The sequence below is a fragment of the Planococcus citri genome, chromosome 3 (genome assembly GCF_950023065.1).
Source record: "Planococcus citri chromosome 3, ihPlaCitr1.1, whole genome shotgun sequence".
Taxonomy (NCBI): domain Eukaryota; kingdom Metazoa; phylum Arthropoda; class Insecta; order Hemiptera; family Pseudococcidae; genus Planococcus; species Planococcus citri.
Window position 1 is genome coordinate 24,667,810 of NC_088679.1, and position 20,187 is coordinate 24,687,996.

The 20,187-nt window shown below is 33.1% G+C and overlaps 1 protein-coding gene across 3 annotated transcripts; it reads left to right on the top strand.

Annotated features, from left to right (window-relative positions):
- The first annotated feature begins 568 nt into the window (after nucleotides 1–568).
- LOC135840522 (ephrin type-A receptor 4a-like) lies at nucleotides 569–19,768 on the top strand. Of its 3 annotated transcripts, none has more exons than XM_065357117.1 (12): nucleotides 569–805; nucleotides 1,954–2,063; nucleotides 2,462–2,603; nucleotides 10,310–10,419; nucleotides 10,927–11,074; nucleotides 11,675–13,204; nucleotides 14,276–14,737; nucleotides 14,813–14,950; nucleotides 15,036–15,133; nucleotides 15,223–15,396; nucleotides 15,484–15,639; nucleotides 15,755–19,768. In XM_065357117.1, the coding sequence occupies exons 7-12, from the start codon at nucleotides 14,662–14,664 to the stop codon at nucleotides 15,914–15,916; spliced, it is 804 nt and encodes a 267-aa protein (XP_065213189.1). In that variant the 5' UTR covers nucleotides 569–805; nucleotides 1,954–2,063; nucleotides 2,462–2,603; nucleotides 10,310–10,419; nucleotides 10,927–11,074; nucleotides 11,675–13,204; nucleotides 14,276–14,661; the 3' UTR covers nucleotides 15,917–19,768. The 3 variants fall into 3 exon arrangements, with proteins under 3 accessions (XP_065213189.1, XP_065213190.1, XP_065213191.1); XM_065357118.1 differs by having other exon boundaries at nucleotides 11,680–13,204; XM_065357119.1 differs by lacking the exons at nucleotides 569–805; nucleotides 1,954–2,063; nucleotides 2,462–2,603 and adding an exon at nucleotides 3,243–3,459.
- The last annotated feature ends 419 nt before the right edge of the window (nucleotides 19,769–20,187 follow it).

Sequence of the window (20,187 nt, forward strand, 5' to 3'; positions counted from 1 at the left end):
AATCAAAAACTACTTTTCAGCGCTTGAAATTTAGACTGGTGATGTACGTAAGTACTTTTTCAGTTTAGCTTCATCTGGTTTGAAAATTTTGCTGGAAGTTGCATGTGATAAGTACCTATCTTCCTTACGAAAAAATAATTACTATTCGAAAATATCAAATTTGGAATTCCGAAATGATCGGGTGGTATTATAACTCATAACGCATTACTATATGACACAATTTTAAAATGAGATTGAAAAAATTAATTTATACATTGAATTTCATCGGTACATATAAAGTTTGAATCTTACGGTTTATTTTGAAGAAAAAAAAATGCCACATCGTGCCAGTTTGAAATAAAATTAATACGTAGGTTTCCTCAAAAATTCAGCTACGAGTTGATTTTTCATACCAGACGTTAGAATTCTCAAGCTAGATGGACTTCAAATTACACCAACACACTGCTACAATCTTCTCATAGCATTATACCTAATGTAATTAGCATCATGCTGGTTCTCCTGGAAAATGTGTGTAGGTATATTTTTATTTTCATTTCCAGGTTTACACTTCTTAATAGGTAAGTGAGAAGAACAGTCGTCATTCTGTGAGTTAGTGTGTTTGTTAAAAGTTGTGATTTTGCTCTTTACAAATACCTCGGAGTTCATAAGCTCGTGACATTTGCTCGTATCACATATTGCACTCAGCTTCACCAAAGTTCTTACGAAATTTTACTCGTATTTGATTTTTTTTTCCATTTGAAACTCCGAATAATTGCATTCATGAATGTGTTGCTGGTGATATCAATGTTTGCAGCCTCATCGTGGGGTAAGTCCGTAGATTTTTTTTAAATCTTCAAGTCCATTTTGAAGTTAGTATATTTGTAGTTGAATCAACAAGCAAAGACTGGTTAATTCGAAACAATTTAGGTACGAAGTGAATTCAAAAAATTTTATTGTTGTGATTAAAAAATCACGAGTTATTTTATTGAGTTTGTTGAAAATTTTCTGAGTCTGTTAAATAATACGCGTATAAAAATATTGCTTGGTTGACTAGTGACAATTTCAAGATTTAAAAATGAAACAAAAAGTCATCAGAATTTTTTCTAACATTTATGGAGAATCACTGATCAGGTGCTAGCGTAAGCGTTTGTTCAAGAAACAAAACGACGTATTATGTACACTAAATTTGATAGTGAAATATGGTTCGCGAGAAGAATCGAAAAGCAGAATCAATTAATAGGCACAATGAAGTATATAATTTGACTGAATTAACGATGTTGAGTAGCACATTATACTACAGGTGACATCGAACAGCAGGTAGGAAGCGCTCGTTTACATGAGATGCATTAGGGATTCTAAGAAAATTGTGAAGATGAATTAAGGAAATCAGCACCTATTTTTATTTTACTTGGCATTAGACCACACAAATTCTCACTAATTCCAGATTGCTGAGCTCGAGTATTATTTACTTGGATATTACTTTTGGAGGGTAAGGGATAAAATTTTATCGTAACTTCAAAACTCGAAAGTAAATAAGTGAAACCGTAGTACTAACTTAATTTTCGATTCGAGTAGTGATATTTTGACGTTAATAGTTTTGCATAACCGATTTGCCGTGAATACGACGATATCTATCTAACGTTTAGGTTGGACGGTATAGTTAACCATTTCGAACAAAAATTACCTAAATCCGAGTCCACGAATTTAATTTTTTTTTAAATTTATTCATTTTATTTTATGGGTGCCATATACTTTTTTTTTACAAATTCAATTATTTTGGTGATCTGAAGTGATCGAAGTCATTTCCGTCTTAACAGTTCAACGTGTTGAGGAATATAGCTCATTAATAATTTCTACTTATTCACGATAACCTGCGAAAATTCGAAATTTTAAGAGTTCCAATTCATGACAATGTCGTGACCTTCGCTTAGATAATTTTTTTATACTCACCAACTAATTAGGTACGTTTTACAGGTTTGAAATTTTCTTTCACAAATAATACTGAGTTGGAAATTTTTCGACGTCAAACATTGATAATGAATTGTTCCAGTGACGTAGAAATAGAATGGCTCATTCCAGACGATGTGAGTATCTCTGCTTATTTAACTAGTTTTTACTTTGAAGTGCGAGAAACAATATTGCAAAATAGTCATTAAAATTTCATCTCATATAAGAACAAAAAAACGTTAATAACTAGGTACCTACTTTCTGAAAAGCTGAAAACGATAATGAATTTTTTCAACGTTTTTATTCGAAGTATCGAATACTTCTGTATTTAGGTATAAGATACTTAAATTTTCTAATACGTATTTTAAAGTCTTCTCCTTTGGACAATTTTTTTCAGCGTAGCTATTTCATTTCCTAAAGATAAAAGAATAAATATTAGAGATTTTCAAGCCAAGTGGCAATATGAGTTTACATTTCAAGACATCTTGATCCGTTTAAAAATGTATTTTAAAATTAATATTATGAATATTTTCAGAGTAATGCGTTGGTAAAAAACGTTTCAAGTTATGAGTCGAGTATTGTAATCAACCAGACCACGAAATGTGATAGTGGAGACTACATATGTAGACCAAAAAACGACGTTACTCAATTTGCTCGGATACGCATCCATGTTACAGGTATATCTAAAGTAATTTTTACCCATGCAACTTTAATAATGTCAACAATACTAGAAATCTTAATGCTCGTGAAAAGTTACGTGTAAATCACTACGATTGGTAGCACTGTAAATGGTAAAAATAATACCACCACATAAATCAAAAACGCTTCTGTACAATAGCAAACTGCTTGGTTCCATTTTTTTTTTAATTCAAAATTTCTGAACTCGATTGATGAATAAGAATACCTCCATAGATAGTTAATTATGTAAAAAAAAAAATGTTTGTAGAAAATCCTGTATTAGGTAATTTACACAATTAAGCATCGGTACTTAACTGCTCGTGTATAAGTATTACGTGTAAACCAATGCGATTGGTAGCACTGCTTATGGTGAAAAAAATTTCCATCCCTTAAACCAACTACGCACTGAGGAGGGGGGGGGGGTGAACTGGTTCCGTTTTCGCAACTAATTCCAAATCAGGGATACAGGAAACGAACCGAGTTCAGTACCTATTTGTCGACTGTTTGATGCTTTGCGATTTTGTTCTTGATTACGTACTTTAACTGTGCTCTCGTGATTTTACGCTTGTCGCATCTTTTTTTCGTGTATATCAAAAATGTCGGTTTTTTTTCGTGTTTTAAATTATTGAACTTCGATTGTCGTTTCTTTTAAACGTTTTAAAATCGTGTTTTTAAACTTATTACGAGTAATAAAATCGAGGACAGTGCGTTTGTGATCATCGTGATCGGGATTCCTGTCACCCGTTCGTGGTTTGTATCTATCTACGACTTCCAGCAGAATTATCTTTAATATGCCGTCCTTCATGTTTGCTATGGTTTCCGTTGTAGTTTGGGTGTTTCTTTCCTCATCCTGGGGTAAGTTTGAATGTTTGATGATGTTTCTGTGATGTTCATTTTATGAGAGTACTATGCATCTTAGGAAGAGTTGTGATCAACAAAAATTGTAGAGCGTGAAATTGAAGAGCTCTATTCCAAAGTGGGTTAAGTCATTTTTTTCACCAAAAAATTCGTTTAAAATTTTTGTTGCTAAAATTTGTTCTGTTTCGAAAGGTCGGTGCACATTTCCTTTCTTTGGACATAGAACAATTGCTTGTTGAAAAAATCACTTTGAAAAATCGATGACTTAACTCACTTTTGAAGTAAAAATCTCTGTAAAACGTGCATTTTTTTAAGATGACTTAACCCACTTTGGAATAGAGCTCTTCAATTCTTTTTCCATCATTCGTAAATACCATTTTGATAGGTCATGTTCAAGTTTTCAAATTCATGTTCAAACATAGTCTTTAAAGGGGAGGGGAGAGGGTGGAAATTGAATGAAAAATTTTGAAGCAAAAATATTTCCAAGCCACGAATATGAGAATCATTCTGATTGCATACACATAAATCCTCAGTATCGACCTGTAATGTGTAAAGTTTGTTTAATATCATTGTTATATTCAGTTTAGGGGGCAACTCCACAGCGGGGGGGTCAGAATTGAAAATGATTGCGATTTTAGAGTTCAGCGCGAAATTTTATACCATTTTGATGGGTCGCATCGATATTGTCGAATACACGATGCATTATTTAATTCTGGGGGTCGGGGAGTGGTAACAAGCCTATTAGTGCTCATAAAATCGCGTTGTGATCGTATTTTTTCGCTGTTTTTGCGCAGTTGGGCTTCAAACAGCCCTGTCTAACAAACGTCCAAGAATCGTTCGGTCCCTAGCCATATCCTGGACATAAGAGCCATTTTACCATCAAAAATGGCCAAAAATGCATAAAAATCGCATTCAAAGTGCCATAGAATGCAGTTTTGCAGGGTTTCACGGAAAAAAATTACATATTTGGCATCGGGAGAAGTCCCCCAACACAACCCCGTCGAGTTTTTTCGGTCCTGACCATGTCCCCAAAATCACCTTTTTGAGGGTCCCCTTGTTGTGCGAGGTAAAAATTTCAAAATTGCACTTTTCTGAATGGGGCAGGTAGTACCTTCATTTTGGCAGCGCATTTTTTTGGTCCCCGATAAAAAAATACAAATCGACTTCTAGAGCACTTTTTCGTGTATGGATTATACGTAATCTATAATGCAAAAATTTACCGGCAATCAGCATTTTCTAAACAAAATTCTTGGAATCCGAGTGATTTGAAAAGGATAATTTTTCGCTCTAAACCTAACATTGCCGATGTGTACGTGACTCCCAAAAGGGTTCCTACACCTGCATCTTATCTTAGACTAAAAGCATTTCTATTGTTTCCAAGTACGAGCGGTTATACCTGTTTTGTGGGGATATAGCAACTGACGGTCACCAAACTATGGCTTTATCTTTCCATTACCATACTATACAGGAAGTTCGAAGCTAACATCCTGTTCTCTCTTTTTGTCTTACATTTTTTCTTATGGAAAAATAGCAGATGGGGCGAAATTTCTAAGATTGATTTTACGAGTAAATTTTTTTTACAAAATGCGGGTGGTGAACTACATACATCTATTTGTGTAGAGTTTTCTTTTTCAAAATGCTGAATATCATTTTATGTAAAACTTTCGAGACTTTCGAAAGATGATAATCAAATCAGGTTGAGTTTTGAATTGGTAGAAGGCTTAGTAAAGTTGCTATGGTGGAGAAAAGCATGCATGCATGAGTATTGAGTAGGTATTTATGTCTGTGAGACTGTGAAATACATATTTTACGATCTTCTCAGAATGCAATATTCATCATGAATGAATAATCAATGATGATTAATAAAATAAGAGTTTTACGTGATAAATGCAAACCAAATATTTATTTTGTCCCTGATTGGCCGAGTTACATCAATAATAAAATGAAACAGAAGTGTGACGAAAAGTTTAATACCTTTGTACGAGTATACCTATTCACTCTGTTTTGGACATTTTTTCAAAGAATTGATTTTCATTCGTGAATAAAAGTGCCTATAAAATTAATTTTACTGATCAGTCTCTAGCAGATAGGTAGGTATAGATATGTTAGGTACCTAATGGGAAAAGAGTTGCATTTATCTGGACTTAATAGGTTAGGCATATCTAGTTTATGATTTTATCATGAAAATGGTCATCGTGACAACTTTTGGCCAGGAAGAAAAATAGGCACAAAAAAAATTGAAAAAAATCGTGTTCATACATTGGTAATAATGGGTAAAGATGATTTTTTGTGACCTTTCTTGATAATCTCAGAAAGTTTCCCTCTTTACGTATTATTTTTACAGTTCAACAGAAACGTGTTTCCGTTTTCATCCCCCCCCCCACCCCTCAATCATGTTTCTGTTTCCTCGTTTATTTTCGGCTTTTCTGTCAGTTTCTCGCACAATACGGAATAGAGAAAACTTGATTTTAACGGTTGAAATATTATGCCACGTGGATATTGAACGCGTATAACACGACATCATTGCAGTATCGCCAACCTCAGGGATTTACCCCTGTTTTGAGGGATTTTTTAATACTTTCGACAATTCTGTGATTTTTTTGTCAGGGATTTTTCAACATTTTCAGGAATAAAAATATATTTTATTTCATTTTTATACCGAATTTTTAATCCGAACTAGGCCTAAGGGAAAATGAAAAGTTTAAAAATTTATCTAAGAGAAGTTGAGGTTTCGTTTGACTACAAGTTCGAGAAGACGAGGCATTCGTACGTATGATTCGTATTTTCTCGTGTTCAAAAAAATGTTTCTCTTCATTTGTTGCGGAATTTTTGAATTACCAATTATTCAACTTCAACGTATTAAGGCGATTTTCTGAAGAAAAATCGCTGAGGGGAGGGGGATGGCCAGATATTTTACCTCTCCCTCACGTATGGGCATTTTTAATGCGTAAAAAATTAGGAATTTTTAGAAAATGCTTGGATTTTTTTCTCCAAAACTAGAAAATTTTCGAAATTTTGGTTGGCAACACTGCACTAGACACGCCAGGAGGCACATGTGCGACGGTTCTCTGATACCCTCTGTGCGTTGACCTGGGTATAGGTACCTGTTGATTTCCTCTCTTTGCGTCACCGTGGCATTCCAATCCGAAGGGTTCGGTATTTATTTAGTTGAAAATTTTTTTTGACCTGAATGAAAAATCATATTTTGAAATTTACGAGTAAATAAATTAAATGCATTTGAAGACCACGAGGAAACAACCTGCAGACACGTCAAAAAATTTCAAAAATAAGTTTAGAGTCGAATTAAATTTACACAGGAGTAATAAAATTTAATCCATTTGGATTTTGAAAAAATTTGATTTTTTGTAGTAAAAATGGCTTTTAAAAAATAGAGGAGGGGAGAGAAATGAGCCAAGACCAAATCTGAGCCAAATGGAAGAAAATTTCAATATTTATGTCATCATAATAATCGAATTCAAGTTGTTGCAATTGCAAAACTTGCTTGATTTTTTCACGAAAAGAACCAGACAAGTCGAAAATTTTCAGAAATGAGTTTAGAGTCGAATTAAATTCACACTGAGGAGTAAAAAAATTTAGTGCATTTGGATTTTGAAAAAAATCTAAATTTTTGTAGTAAAAATGGCCTTTAAAAAATAGAGGAGGAGAGAGAAATGACTCGAGACCAAACCTGGGGCAAATGGAAGAAAATTTCAATATTTATGTGATCATAATAATCGATTTTCATCGAATTCAAGTTGTTGCAATCGCAAAACACTGATTTTTCGATTTTTTGTTTGATTTTTTCAAGTTATCTCTGATTAAAATATGTACGTAGGTACCTACCTACCTACGCAAGTCACAAGCAAACATTTTTTCAAGATCCAACAAAAAACTGATTATAATAAAATGATTCATTTTTTTCTGAACGGCACAATTGTACTATGGATTGACATTTGCATACTCGTTTTTGTCTGTGTAAATTCAATCAGATAACCTACGACGCGACGGACGTCGATTATAATAATTATGTACTCCCTTCTTCGCCACTCTCTCCTAATAAGAAACTCTGCGTAGAAAAAAAGTGAAATAAGTTGCCTATCCAGTTCGCCGTAAATACGCGATTTTATACTCATATTACACTTTTATAAAGAATTTTGTTTCGATATTGAGGGTACTTGCTTGGTCGATAAATAATATTTGAGGAAATCCTCTTCTTCCTTTCCTTCAACCTTGAAACGATGTTTCCTCTTGATGCTCAATTTTTATTTTTAAGGTACATTTTTGATCGCGCTCACGTACGAGGTAGCTAAATTATTTTACAGGGTGTACAATTGCATGACAGCTAAAAAATCGTTCGCGTTGCTTGAAATTTTCAATTAGATAAGTGAATAAATTAAATTCATTTTAAACTTTGAAATTGATCTCGAAAAATAATTAGATTTATTCAACTGAGACTTTTAACATTACTTACTCGTAATTTCAGCTCTTCTGCTCATTTTCACAATTTCAAATTATAATTTTTTCGCTGCTATGATTTCACTCATAACAGCGTATTTTTTCGCCAGAAAATTGCAATTTTTACTCGTAGCATTGGCGCTTTGAAGCTGATCAAGTTTTGTGAAATTTCAGTATAAAAAGGTTTATAAAATTTTACCAAAATTGATTAGTTTCTAAACTTCAAAATTGTCCTGCTCCTTCAAAAATGAAGGTAGGTCAATGTTGAAAATTGAAAATTTTCAGCTAAAAAAAATGTTCTACAAATTCCCAAGGTTGAATTAATCATTTTATTCATTTTTCATTTTTTTTTCTCTTATGAACCTTGAAACAATGTTACCTATTTACCTACTTACGCTCAATTTGGTTTTAAGGAACATAATGTACACGTAGATAAACATGTTCGAGATGGGTATTTTTTTTCCTACTGAGTATGAGAATTTTCATTACAATTTCAGATGAAAACCTCGAACTCGTAAGATAGCCTCACAACAGCAAGTTATATCCAACACCTTAACCCCTCTCCCTCAAAATAAAATAATGTCACCTAAATATTTCTCAACTTTTTTATGGTGCATTTTTTCAAGTTTTCATGTTTTTTGCATGAACATTTAATTTTCAGGGGTAGGTATGTACCTGGGTAATTCTTAAAAAAAAGGTCAATTTTGATGTGGATAATTTTGAAAAATAAAAATCATTTTTTTGGAAAATTTCAAGTGGGAATCATTAGTATAGGTGTCCCAGATCCCTTTTCTAGTGTTGTCCTCAATTCAATCCCCCCCACTGTGGACCCCGGCCCCCCTAAAACGGCGATAATTAGAATTCGACCCTCACCGATGTGTAATATGTCGATTGATATGTTTTCGAGGTCGTAGAATTCGAATCTGGAGTTATTTTTTATGTAGAGGTGGAGGGTGAGGCGTGGGGAGGGGGAAAATGTCAAATTTTGCTTATATTATCGTGTAATATGTCGATTTATGTTTTTCAGGCCGCATAGTTCGAATCTGGACTTATTTTTTGGTAGGGGTAGAGGTGAGGTGTGGGGAGGGAGAAAATGTCAAATTTTGCTTGTATTATCGTGTAATATGTCGACTAGCGCGATAAAAGTACAGCTGTCTGAAATATGGACACGTCGAAGGACAAATGGGCGCTGGACAAGCCGAAGGACAATCTCAACGTTTTTTCGTAGCCTTACCTACTGGACATTATTCGATTTTTAACACGTAATAAATGTGTACTTATCATGTAGAATAACTTCCCTTTCTTAATTATCGTTTTTGGCGGGTTCATCAAGGTAAATAAAAAGGCAAGCCGAAGGACACAGATTTTGCGAAATATCAAAACTTCACAGATAAGTCCGATCAGAACGAGCTGTAATGTAGTTTTTTAAAAAAACGGTGCGGGGTAACATTTCTATGAGAACAGTGAACCAGTGCAGCCACTCGCTAGAAAAAAATGTTGGATTGGGAAGCTAGCAAAAATAATTGAAAACTGCTCTAAAATTTGCACAAAAAGTGTATGACAGTTTTCAAATGTGAAATGTGAGCTTCCTATGGACTTATTGCAATTGCAATTTGCACAATAATGGACCTTCGTGTTCTATGATAATGAGAATGTGTCAATTTTTCCCAAAAAAAATGAAGTTCATGACACTTTATAACATTCATTTTCAAAAACATGGCGTGTGACAGCCAAGTCGAAGGACATTTGGGGTATAAAATCGAATGTACACCAATGAAAGGAGGGGCTAAAAATCTCAATACCATGTGAAATGTGTGGGGGATGATCCTTGAATGGACCAAAAAAAAAAATTAAAAAATTCATGCTAAAACCTTTGAGAAATTTGCCATGTACACGATTTTTACCTTTTTTTGAGAATTACCCACCTACTTAATATTCTGGCATGTCAATATTTTATTTATCATGAAAGTTATATTTTTTCTTAATTCAACAATAATGCAAGTAGGTAAGGTATGAGATACGGTTGGAGTCCATTAATTTGTTGATGATTCGTTAATAATGCATGCATGAAGATAATTCACATTTAATAGGCTGATGTAGTACGAGTATAAACTCGAGCGGGAAAGTACCTGCACGACTAACTAGGTATTTTAAGTCATCACTACGCTTCATTCGTCATCGTCATGCAATCTGACAGCAGACTTTTTTTTAGAAAGTCTTCGAAGAAATGGAAACTTTTTTGAATTTTTGTTGAACTTGAAATATTCTGCATGATATTGATATTACGTCGTATTCTACATATCTTGATACACCACTAATTTTAATACGTGAATGTATGTACTTACCTTTATAGGTATACTTGAATTCTATGAGGAATAATTATGTGTTACAGGATTGCGAACCTCTTTCAAAAACGGGACCAACATAAGACTACAGTTGGGTCAAGCATTCAACTTCAGCTGTTCAGCAGAAGGAGGCGTCAGCTGGGTCATTCCCTTTATTGTAAGTACCTAACTCTTTTTCACTTCTTGGCGATGCACGTGAGAGATACCAAATATGTACTATGGACACTATAGGTTTTTGCAGGAATGAAATACTTAGAACAAAGTAGATTAAGTGCCTGTGCGAAAAATTTGAAAATAATTTGATAATAGGTAGGTCAAAATTTATGAAAACTAAAGTATTCTGTGTGAGCAGAGTGAAACGACAAAATTTGATTAGGGGTGTCAAAATATAATCGTGTAGATCACTTTTCAACTGTCTCGCATGACATAATAATATTCGAAACTTCACCTTACATTCCTGTTGAGTTCGACTCCAAGTTTTGATATACCTACCCAATATACGTACGTAAATACGTAAGAGGCTATTACGATTAAGTACCTACCTATTTGAAAAAAAGCACATTGAAAAAAATCCAATGTTATTTCTTTAAAAAAAAAAAAGATCAAAAACACGATATTGCAAAGTATGATTTTCAGTTTTTTTTTCTTCTTCACTATTTTTCAGGGTTCAGCATCAATTTATAACATCTCACCATTCGAGGAAAGAGTCGAGTCAAACAGATCAGTTGAATCGGATAGTAACACTTACGTATGCCGTTCAAAAAATAACTTGAATGAATTCGCTTGGGTACACCTCTACCTCTATCCTGCAGGTAATGCACTTTTTCCAATAGTGGGTACTTGGGTACATACTCTAATTTTAACTCTAATTTTATGAAAATTGGGTGCTTATTATAATGAAAAAAATGATAAAACATAATACAGACAGTGATTATAAATTTGATAATAATGCAAAATCGATAAAATCGTGTCAAGTTTACCTATATTTTTTGCCTTAGGTCTATTTATTATTTTTGTTATGTGCTTTCAGATTTTTTTTTTTGTAAGTAAAATAAGCATTTGATATCCATGAAAAAAATGTACATATCTATTTATTATTTCTGAATTTTTGGGTCTCATCTGTATAATTATTTATATTTTTTCAAACAAATTTCATTCAGTTTTTACAAATTATTTATGCGATTTTCTTTGTTTTATCTGATATAATTCTCAATAATTTCTTAAATCCCTTCATATGTAGGTATGTAAAAAATGTACTGCATGATGCATAAATACATAAGTAGGTACCTTACCTACTTAATAATTCACCTGTGCATGTTCTTTGCATATTGTTCGAGTAAAACTTAATTTTATGCATAACTTAATTACTATAGCTGTAACAAAATTTTCTCCATAATGTTTTTTTGTTTCAGAATAGACATCTAACATTTTACGATTTCGTTATGTTGATTTAGGAATTTCAAATTTTATCCATTAGTGCATTTTTATTAATTGTTACGAATAGGTATATATGTCATCGTGCTACTTTGAATTAATCATCCATTTTTTTACGTGTTCGTGTAATCAAGTAGGTATAGATTATGTTGTGCAAATCGATTTTAAACTAGTTTCCTCAGTAGGTAGGTATTACATTATTTAAAATTGGGCAAAATCCTGTTTGGGTGTAAAGTATTGTTTATTGGGTACGGTTATTCTAATCTTGGAAAAAAATTTAATCTGATTTCATGGGTAAAATTTCATCCAATATATATCGTTCTATAGGGTTAGGTAATATGCTGAAGAAGTTGGTATCAATGGTACTTAATTCAATTTCATTAGTATATCGAATATCTTGTACTTAGCTAGGTACTTACCTATGTTACGTATTATTTTCATTGTATGTTTATTTAGTTACAGATTTGAGATTATTAATATTTTGATGAAATTGATCTCTCATTTCATTTAATTTATTTTATCTCAATACCTACATCTTTCATCTATAGTTACGTAAATATTACAAATGTGTGTGCAATTCATTTTTAGGTACTTACCTTGTTTTTTAATACGGAAAAAAAAGAAAGAAAGAAACTGTCATGCAATATATTAAAGCATTACCTATGAATAATGATGTATTTAAGTGTGTGTCCGAATAAATTAACGTTTAAGTAGGTATTATAATTATTTTTTAATTGAAATTATTAATTTGTGTGAGATTTTTTGTATTTTGATGGACCTACAGGGTGCACATTTGACCTTGGGAGCACTTAAGCAGGTAATGGAGTATACGATATCTGATGATATCTGATTGACTGAGCGCACAGATCACGTCTTTCTATTGGTCCAATAAGTGTGTTATTGTTCTACAACATCTACACCCTCCTGAAGTGTATCGAAAATCAAATGTGCATTATACCTACTTGAATTGAAATCTCCATATCATGTAATTCGATGCAATAATTCCTGGTGAAGTAGGTACCTATATGAGCAATTTATTACCTAAGTACATGCGAATCTGCGGAAAAATTGTAAGTTCTGAAAAAATCTAATAATACCAATATTTACAAGAAAAATTACGTGATTTGGTCGATACATCTACCTGTGTGAATGTATTTTAATCCATTTTGATTTATTTAATGAACTTTGATTATCTTTTGTGCAGGTGGTATTCAATTTGATAAATACCTACCTACTTTCCTATTTGTTAAAATGTTCATTATTCTATCCTGTACCTACCTGATACATATCTACCTATGAAATTATGCTGTTTTCATTTTTTAAATGTTACCTATCTATAAATTTCTCCTGTCATGTTATCATAATCGAAATATGGAAAAAAATGTTCAAATGGGGTGCCTACGAGTACACTTTGAAAACGCTGTAGGTGTTGTGTTCTTGTAATACCTAAAATGGATCAAGATTGTTAGAAGCATAAGATGTGCTGCCGACTTAAGGATACCTATTGAGTAAGTAGATATTTGTAATAAATAAGTAGCTATACTTAATATTAAAAAAGTACTGAACATTTTATGAGTATTCTACGTAAGTAACTAATAATTGATATCATCATACACGTATGTATGTACCTACCTAACTACTCATGCACATTAAGTTGAGTAGAAAAATCGTGTGAGTACCTATATCATATGTAATTAAGCATTTTGTTTTGATGCATAAAAGAAATTATTTACCTACTTACAATTTTTTCTAGACGAATTTTAATGCATAAAATATGTGGATTGAAGAAGTTGTAAATCCACCGCATAAATTACAAGACTGTTAAATACCTACCCTCAAAATCTCTCATCAGATTTGATTACTGTATGAAATGTACCAACGTAAATGAAGAGCTCAATTCCAAAATGTGCTTTGTCCAATTTTTTCAAAAATGCGTTTTCAGTGAATTCCGTTAGATGGGACTGTTACGCAGTTAGGTAGGACGTCAGATAGCCGAAAATTCGTTTTTAAACGCGCTATCTAGTACATTGAATGCAGAATTTCATGTAAAATTCGTTTTATTCAACACTATTGAACCAACCTACCACTCCAAAATGTGCCAAGTCCAACTGGGTGCAGTAGTCTGTTACCTAACAAAACATTGTACCAGTCCAAAACCTGCTAAATACCACATTTCATCGTGATAATTTTGGAAAATAATCTGTATGCAGTGCCAAAACGTGCTTAGTCCCATTTTTGGCGACTTCGTACACAGATTGAACAAATTAGGTGCCATTTTGAAAAAAAAAATTGCAGGGAAAATATTCGAAATACTTTACACTACATTGTCTGATATTGAAAATTGACATTAAAACATCTTTGTGTGTTCACGAATTTTGTTTGTGATTTGCCAAAAACAAAAATCTGGGACAAAGCACATTTTGGAATTGAGCTCTTCAAATGTATCTATTATTTGTATGCTTTGACAAATCTTAGTAGAAAAATCTTCGAAAATGTTCAATTACTCGAGATATATTTTGATTTTTGACAAAATCTACTGAAAATGACTAATGACTAATTTTTTCAATGTGTATTTTCAGGAAACGCGTCAAGCTCGTCAGAAGCACCAAGCTCAACAGAAGCTCCAACCTCGTCAGAGTCGCTGGTGCCCTTTGTAGCTATTATTATACTCTCAGCTATAGCAGTGCTATGTGGAATCGGTTCTGTTCTCTATCGTAAGCAGATACTCGTATGCACTTGGAGTCCGCAGACCGAACGTGACGTCGAAACTTCTGATGAGGAAAACAGAGTTTCACGAGCTTCTCTTCCACCAGCTCATATTCCTCCTAGACCACCTTCTGCACGATCTACTTCACCCTGCTTATCGTTCCTTTATTACAATGCTGTACGTTTTCAAAATCCACCAAATCCTGAAATTCCTTCACCTCATCGATCGGTTTCCATCGTTTCAAATCCTCCTCCACAAATGCTAATTTTGGGAAATAGTGATGTACCGCATTTGGACTTTATTGGAAAAGGAGGTTTTGGAAATGTCCATCTTGGTGAGTATATCCACTTGAACAAACATCTTTATCAATGAAATAGAATTTAATTACCTTATATATTTTGTTTTATAGGCTGCTTTGGAGGACAAACCCTGGCGTTTAAATACGCCTCAAAATTGCAGGAAAATGACGAGCAGCTTCTTAATGAAGTCGAAATAATGCAGAATTTGAACCATCCTCACATTTTGAAATTGATCGGAAAAGTTATCGGTAATTTAAAGTCCTTTCTTAAGTATTATTCGCTTGTTTATGTTGGATTCTAGATTTACTTAGATTTTTTTTTCGTACTTTACAGCTGATGATGGTTCCTCCCTTGTAGCGGTGATTTTTGAGTTCATGAGGTATGGGGATCTCTGGAACATGATTAGAAAACCTAACTATGTGCTCTCACAGGTATGTAGTAGGTAGATACAATAGAAAGAAATTTAAATTGTAATTATCTATATTTGAGCTTATTTTAATGAATTTCGTTTGTATTGCAGGTAATTCTAACGCGAATGTGCCGGGATATTGCAAGTGGCATGGAGTACCTAGCGGAAAATGGAATCGTTCATCGAGATCTGGCGTGCAGAAATTGTCTCGTCGACAGCGCATTTACCATCAAAATTGCCGATTTTGGACTATCCGGATATGCTGACGAAAATGGAATTTATCAGGTAAAATGAAATAGCTATCTACCTACATACGAATAAATACTCGTAATAGCCCTAAAAACTATATTTCTTTGTTTTTTTTTTAAACAGCAACAAGGAGACCTGAGAGCAGCCGCGCGTTGGATGGCGCCAGAGTGTATTGATCTTGCATTTTCCGAAAAATCGGATGTGTGGGCTTATGGTATAGTTCTATGGGAAATTTACAGCGGAGGCAGGAGGCCATACGATGACATGCACTTGAGTGACGTAAGTACCTACCAACGTGATAATATTTTTCAGACTTGTTTCACCATGTCTGATCGTCCATTCGAGGAGAAAAGCCCATACTGCATTGTACTAATTCATTCTTTTACAATTTCAGGCTAACAAGTTTGTTCAAGATGGAGGTACTCTAGAAATTGAAAACGAAGACTGCCCAGAGCACATCAAACGTATTTCGGAATCTTGCTGGAGATGGGATCCAGAGGAACGGCCGTCTTTTTCTCAAATCCTGCGTTTATTTCAACCAGCAACGAGCCTCTGAGCTGTATTGAGACCATCTTCTTTTGTATCACGGTTTGTACTTGAGGCAAAAAGTGCCAATACTTGATCGGGTTTTTTTGAAGCCTCCAGGGGGGGGGGGTCTGTGGTGGTCAGGGGGTAAATTTTGAACTGGCATACGAAAATTTCATCCTTTTAGAAAATGTTGAAGGGGGGGGGGGGTGCGAGTTTTCAAAAATCACCTCTTCCCCTCCCCACTTCCGTTTGAAAAAACCTCCAAAACCCCTCCGATTAAAATTTTTTAAGAATGTATTGACACTAGATGGCAAATGAGTCACAAAAGTGCAAGGTGGAACCCACAAATCCCAAAACTAAAGGAGGGACAAATATTTGAATTTTTAAAAAAAGGTGCCAAATACTTGGTCACTTGTGATAATTGCCCGAGCGTCGATCAAAATCCCACGGTGCGCTAGTGGGAAATTGAAAGTGCTCGGGCCTTTTGGCGGCTTGTCTTATCCCAAGTTCCCATGAAACACTCAGAAGGCAGTTTTTCATCGAAGTTATTAGTACAGTATTATAGAATGCTTCTACACTCATTAGAATTGATTTATCTGTATTAACGACCTTGTAATTCATGTTTTTGTTTTGAATTTTGACTTACTTTCAAAGCTAGCTCGCACTATGAAAAAAATTTCAAAAATGTCCAAACATGGTGAAAATCGTTAATACAGTGTATACTGTACACTAAACCAAAACTATACCCAAAATATCCATAAAATTACTTTTAATCTTTATTTTTCTGAAATAGTAATTTTGAAAGTAAGAAATTTTACACGTTTTCAATCCAAACAATTTTCAAACTCTGTTAAAAAAAACACTCAATATACTTTATTTCATCGGCCGGGTGGTTTAAATCAAAGATAAAGATCTCCTCTATTACTTAAGATTGGTAGCAGCCTCAACAGACCTTTATGTGTGACGTCACAGCGTGTTGAAAAACTGACCCACTGAACTCTATACTCTTACACTGGAACGCTTACGATACCACGTGACCCGATCGAGCGCGTTAGAAAGAGATAGATATATGTTAAGACGTTCTTGTCCTTGTCTAGCGCGTTGGTAAGTATTGCGTATTCATTTCATCCGTACAGTAGCGTGATTTTTTTTTTGTTTTTTGTTTTAATTTTTGCAATTTTTTGTAGAATTTTTTTATTTTATACGAGTATTGATGTTCAAGATCACTTTTAAGACATCGGCGATCGTAGGAATTGAGAAAATTGCTTTTAAAAAATGAATTATTTACAAAAGTGTACCAGATACTTCAAGTTGAAATATTATAATTTGTAGCAGTACTTATTCAATAAAATTTAAAAACTCATGATCTGGAAATTGAAATACTTAATTCAAATTAGAAAAATATTTAAGTGAATATTGAATAATTTAAATTTTCCAGCAATATTCTATATATATTTATGTACTACATTATAATAAATAAACGAAATTACCTATTATGCAGCTGTGTTGTCAGTTGTGTAGGCTAGATACATGAAAAAGTGACTAAAAAAGGAAAACAGGTACATGATTGAAAATTTTTGAAGAATTTATCACTCAATGAAGCCTCAAACTCAAACTCATTCAAGAGCTGCACAAGACAAAGAATGCACAAATACATTTTTAAAATTGAATGAAATCGAAAATTTTAAATCCAGAACTCCAGAAGTTGTTCATTTTCCAATTCATTTATCAAATAGGTTGAGGTTGAACCTAATTTAGTAATTTAAATCAAGTTTTGAGGGGAAAAAATGAACTCAGATTTTTCAACTCCTTCATTTATCTATCTGTGATAAGATAACGGATAATACGGATATATTTTATTTTTATTCTTCAAAAATTTTCAATCGTGTACCTGTTTTCCTTTTTTAGTCACTTGTCCAAGTACCTTCCCTACACAGCTGCATAAGCACTTTGAAATTTTTTTTACCATTACATAAATGTCTATAAATGTCTCCGTTGTAATATATGAAATCAATTTTTACCGTGAAAAAAAAACGTGAAAAGTTAGAGTCATTATAAAAAAGTCTTAAAGTTCTGTTACGAAACATAATTTCAACTTGAAATACCTTGTTCACTTTTGTAAATAATTCATTTTTTAAAAGCAATTTTCTGAATTCCTAGGATCGCCGATGTCTCAATTTCATCTTGAAATATTAATAATTGTATAAAATAAAAAAAATCAGCAAAAAGTTGCAAAAATTTAAAAAAAAAAACAAAAAAAATCACGCTACTGTATGAATGAAATGAATACGCAACGCGCTAGACAAGGATAACAACTTCTATTCATATAGCTATCTCTTTCTAACTTGCTCGACCGGGTAGTTTAACATTGGACCATATGCAGCGTAAGCGTTCCAGTGTAAGAGTATAGAGTTCAGTGAACTGACCAAGATTTGGTACCCTGATCAAGTATTGGCATTTTGCCTTATATATTTAAGATGTAGAAATAAGGTTTATTTCATTTAAGATGTAGTAAGGTTTATTTCATTTCATTTTGAAATGGATGTAATCGTAATTTTATATGTTCCAAATATTGTGATATTAGTCGAGTTTTTCCCTGTTTCGCGAGTTGTGTGTTTAGTCTTAAGTCAGTTATCTAATTTTAGTTGCATACCTAAGTTCTTTAAAAACCAAATTGAGTTGCATTGAAGTGCACCTTTGAGAGATTTTCATCAAAATAATGCCAAATTTGAGCTTGGTTTTGCATCCTTTCTGCAAAAGCCCCTTTGGAGTTTTTTTTTGCCAACGTAATATCAAATTAGTTCTCGGAAGGTTCAAAAACGTATTCGAAAATCTCAAAAAAATATAATTATTTGTTTCAGGTGGGTCTTTACGAGAGTTAAAAATTTAAAAATTGACCAAAAACAAAAAAATGACTAAAAAATACAGAAAATTGTTTCAATACGTGAAAGTTGATAATTTTAGTGTTTGTGGAGATATTTTGGTGATTTTTTCCCGGTTAACTCTTATTGAGAGAGGAGGGTGAGTTAGCATAAAATTAGTTTCATTGCCAAATACTTACACCAGATTAAGTATCGAAAAATATCGTAGATATTCCCAATTACCTCGCACCTTAAGAATTTGTTGGGCAATTGTAATGCTTCAGCAAAATGTTTAATCAGATTTAAGAAATTAGGTAATTGGCACTTTTTCTTTCAACGGTGTTCTCTCCTTCCATTTTAAAACTAAACAACACGTTTACCTTGAATGTTTTTTCATGTACTATTCATTGCAAGCACTTGACGCTATTTGATGAGTGTTCCCATAAGATCGAATCGAGAGGCCCCCAAACCTCTGCTTTTCATTTTATTCTGTTGTAATATTAATCCAGATTTTCTCGCCTTTTGTATTTCTGTCAATTTCCTTTGATTTTTTCCCCCAAGGTCTTATTGTTGAAGACATGAGGTTAGGTATTTTTGCTTATAATCTCCTTGAATGTTCGCCATCTTATTTTGTAAATTCTCAAAACTGTATTGAATGCTTGATATATGCATCCTGCATCCAAATTCAGGAATACTTAATTTCAATCATTGAGCCTAATCAGATACATCATTCCATTTGGCATTATTTTAATGAAAATTGTTGCTCTGATGGACACCATGGACAATATAATCGTATTGCTTATTTCATACTTACTTATTTGAATGACCACGAGTGACTAAATGATTCATTTTATAGATTTAAGCTACGTATAGATAACATGTACCTACTTATGATACGTACATAATTATTTTTATTAATTTTTAAAAAATCATTATTACATAAAAATCAAGTACCTACTTATGTAGATACCCATCTGTAATAACCCTATTTTGAAACTTTTTATTGACAATAAAAATTCATAAAATATTATTTCCAACTTTTTGTTTCTTTCAATGTTGCTTTTAAACATACACATTCAAGATGTGGTGAAGCCTATATAAAAACGAAACTGCGAAGTTGAAAATGTAAATTTCTGAAATCATAATCAGCGATATCGAATTGATCAAAAAATGAATCAAAATTCGGACCAAAATCATACTATGTACTTTTGTAAGTCGTGAAAAACTCCTGAAAAGCTGAAAAATATACAAAAAAAAATTGCTTTCTTACACTTGCAACGTAAGAGGATATAATGGGTATGATCAATCATTACTAAAAAAAATATTTTTAAAACTTATTTTTTCGAGTTTCAATGTATAGATTTTAAAATTTGAAACCCTTGTGGAAAATAGGTTATGAAATTATCCAAGTCTTGAAATTCACTGAATAGGTGCCAGC

Coding starts and splice junctions, on each gene's coding strand:
- LOC135840522 (XM_065357117.1), top strand. CDS start 14,662: ATGCTAATTTTGGGAAATAGTGATGTACCGCATTTGGACTTTATTGGA. Junction 14,738..14,812: donor TTTTGGAAATGTCCATCTTG/GTGAGTATATCC, acceptor TTTGTTTTATAG/GCTGCTTTGGAGGACAAACC. Junction 15,640..15,754: donor ATGACATGCACTTGAGTGAC/GTAAGTACCTAC, acceptor TTACAATTTCAG/GCTAACAAGTTTGTTCAAGA.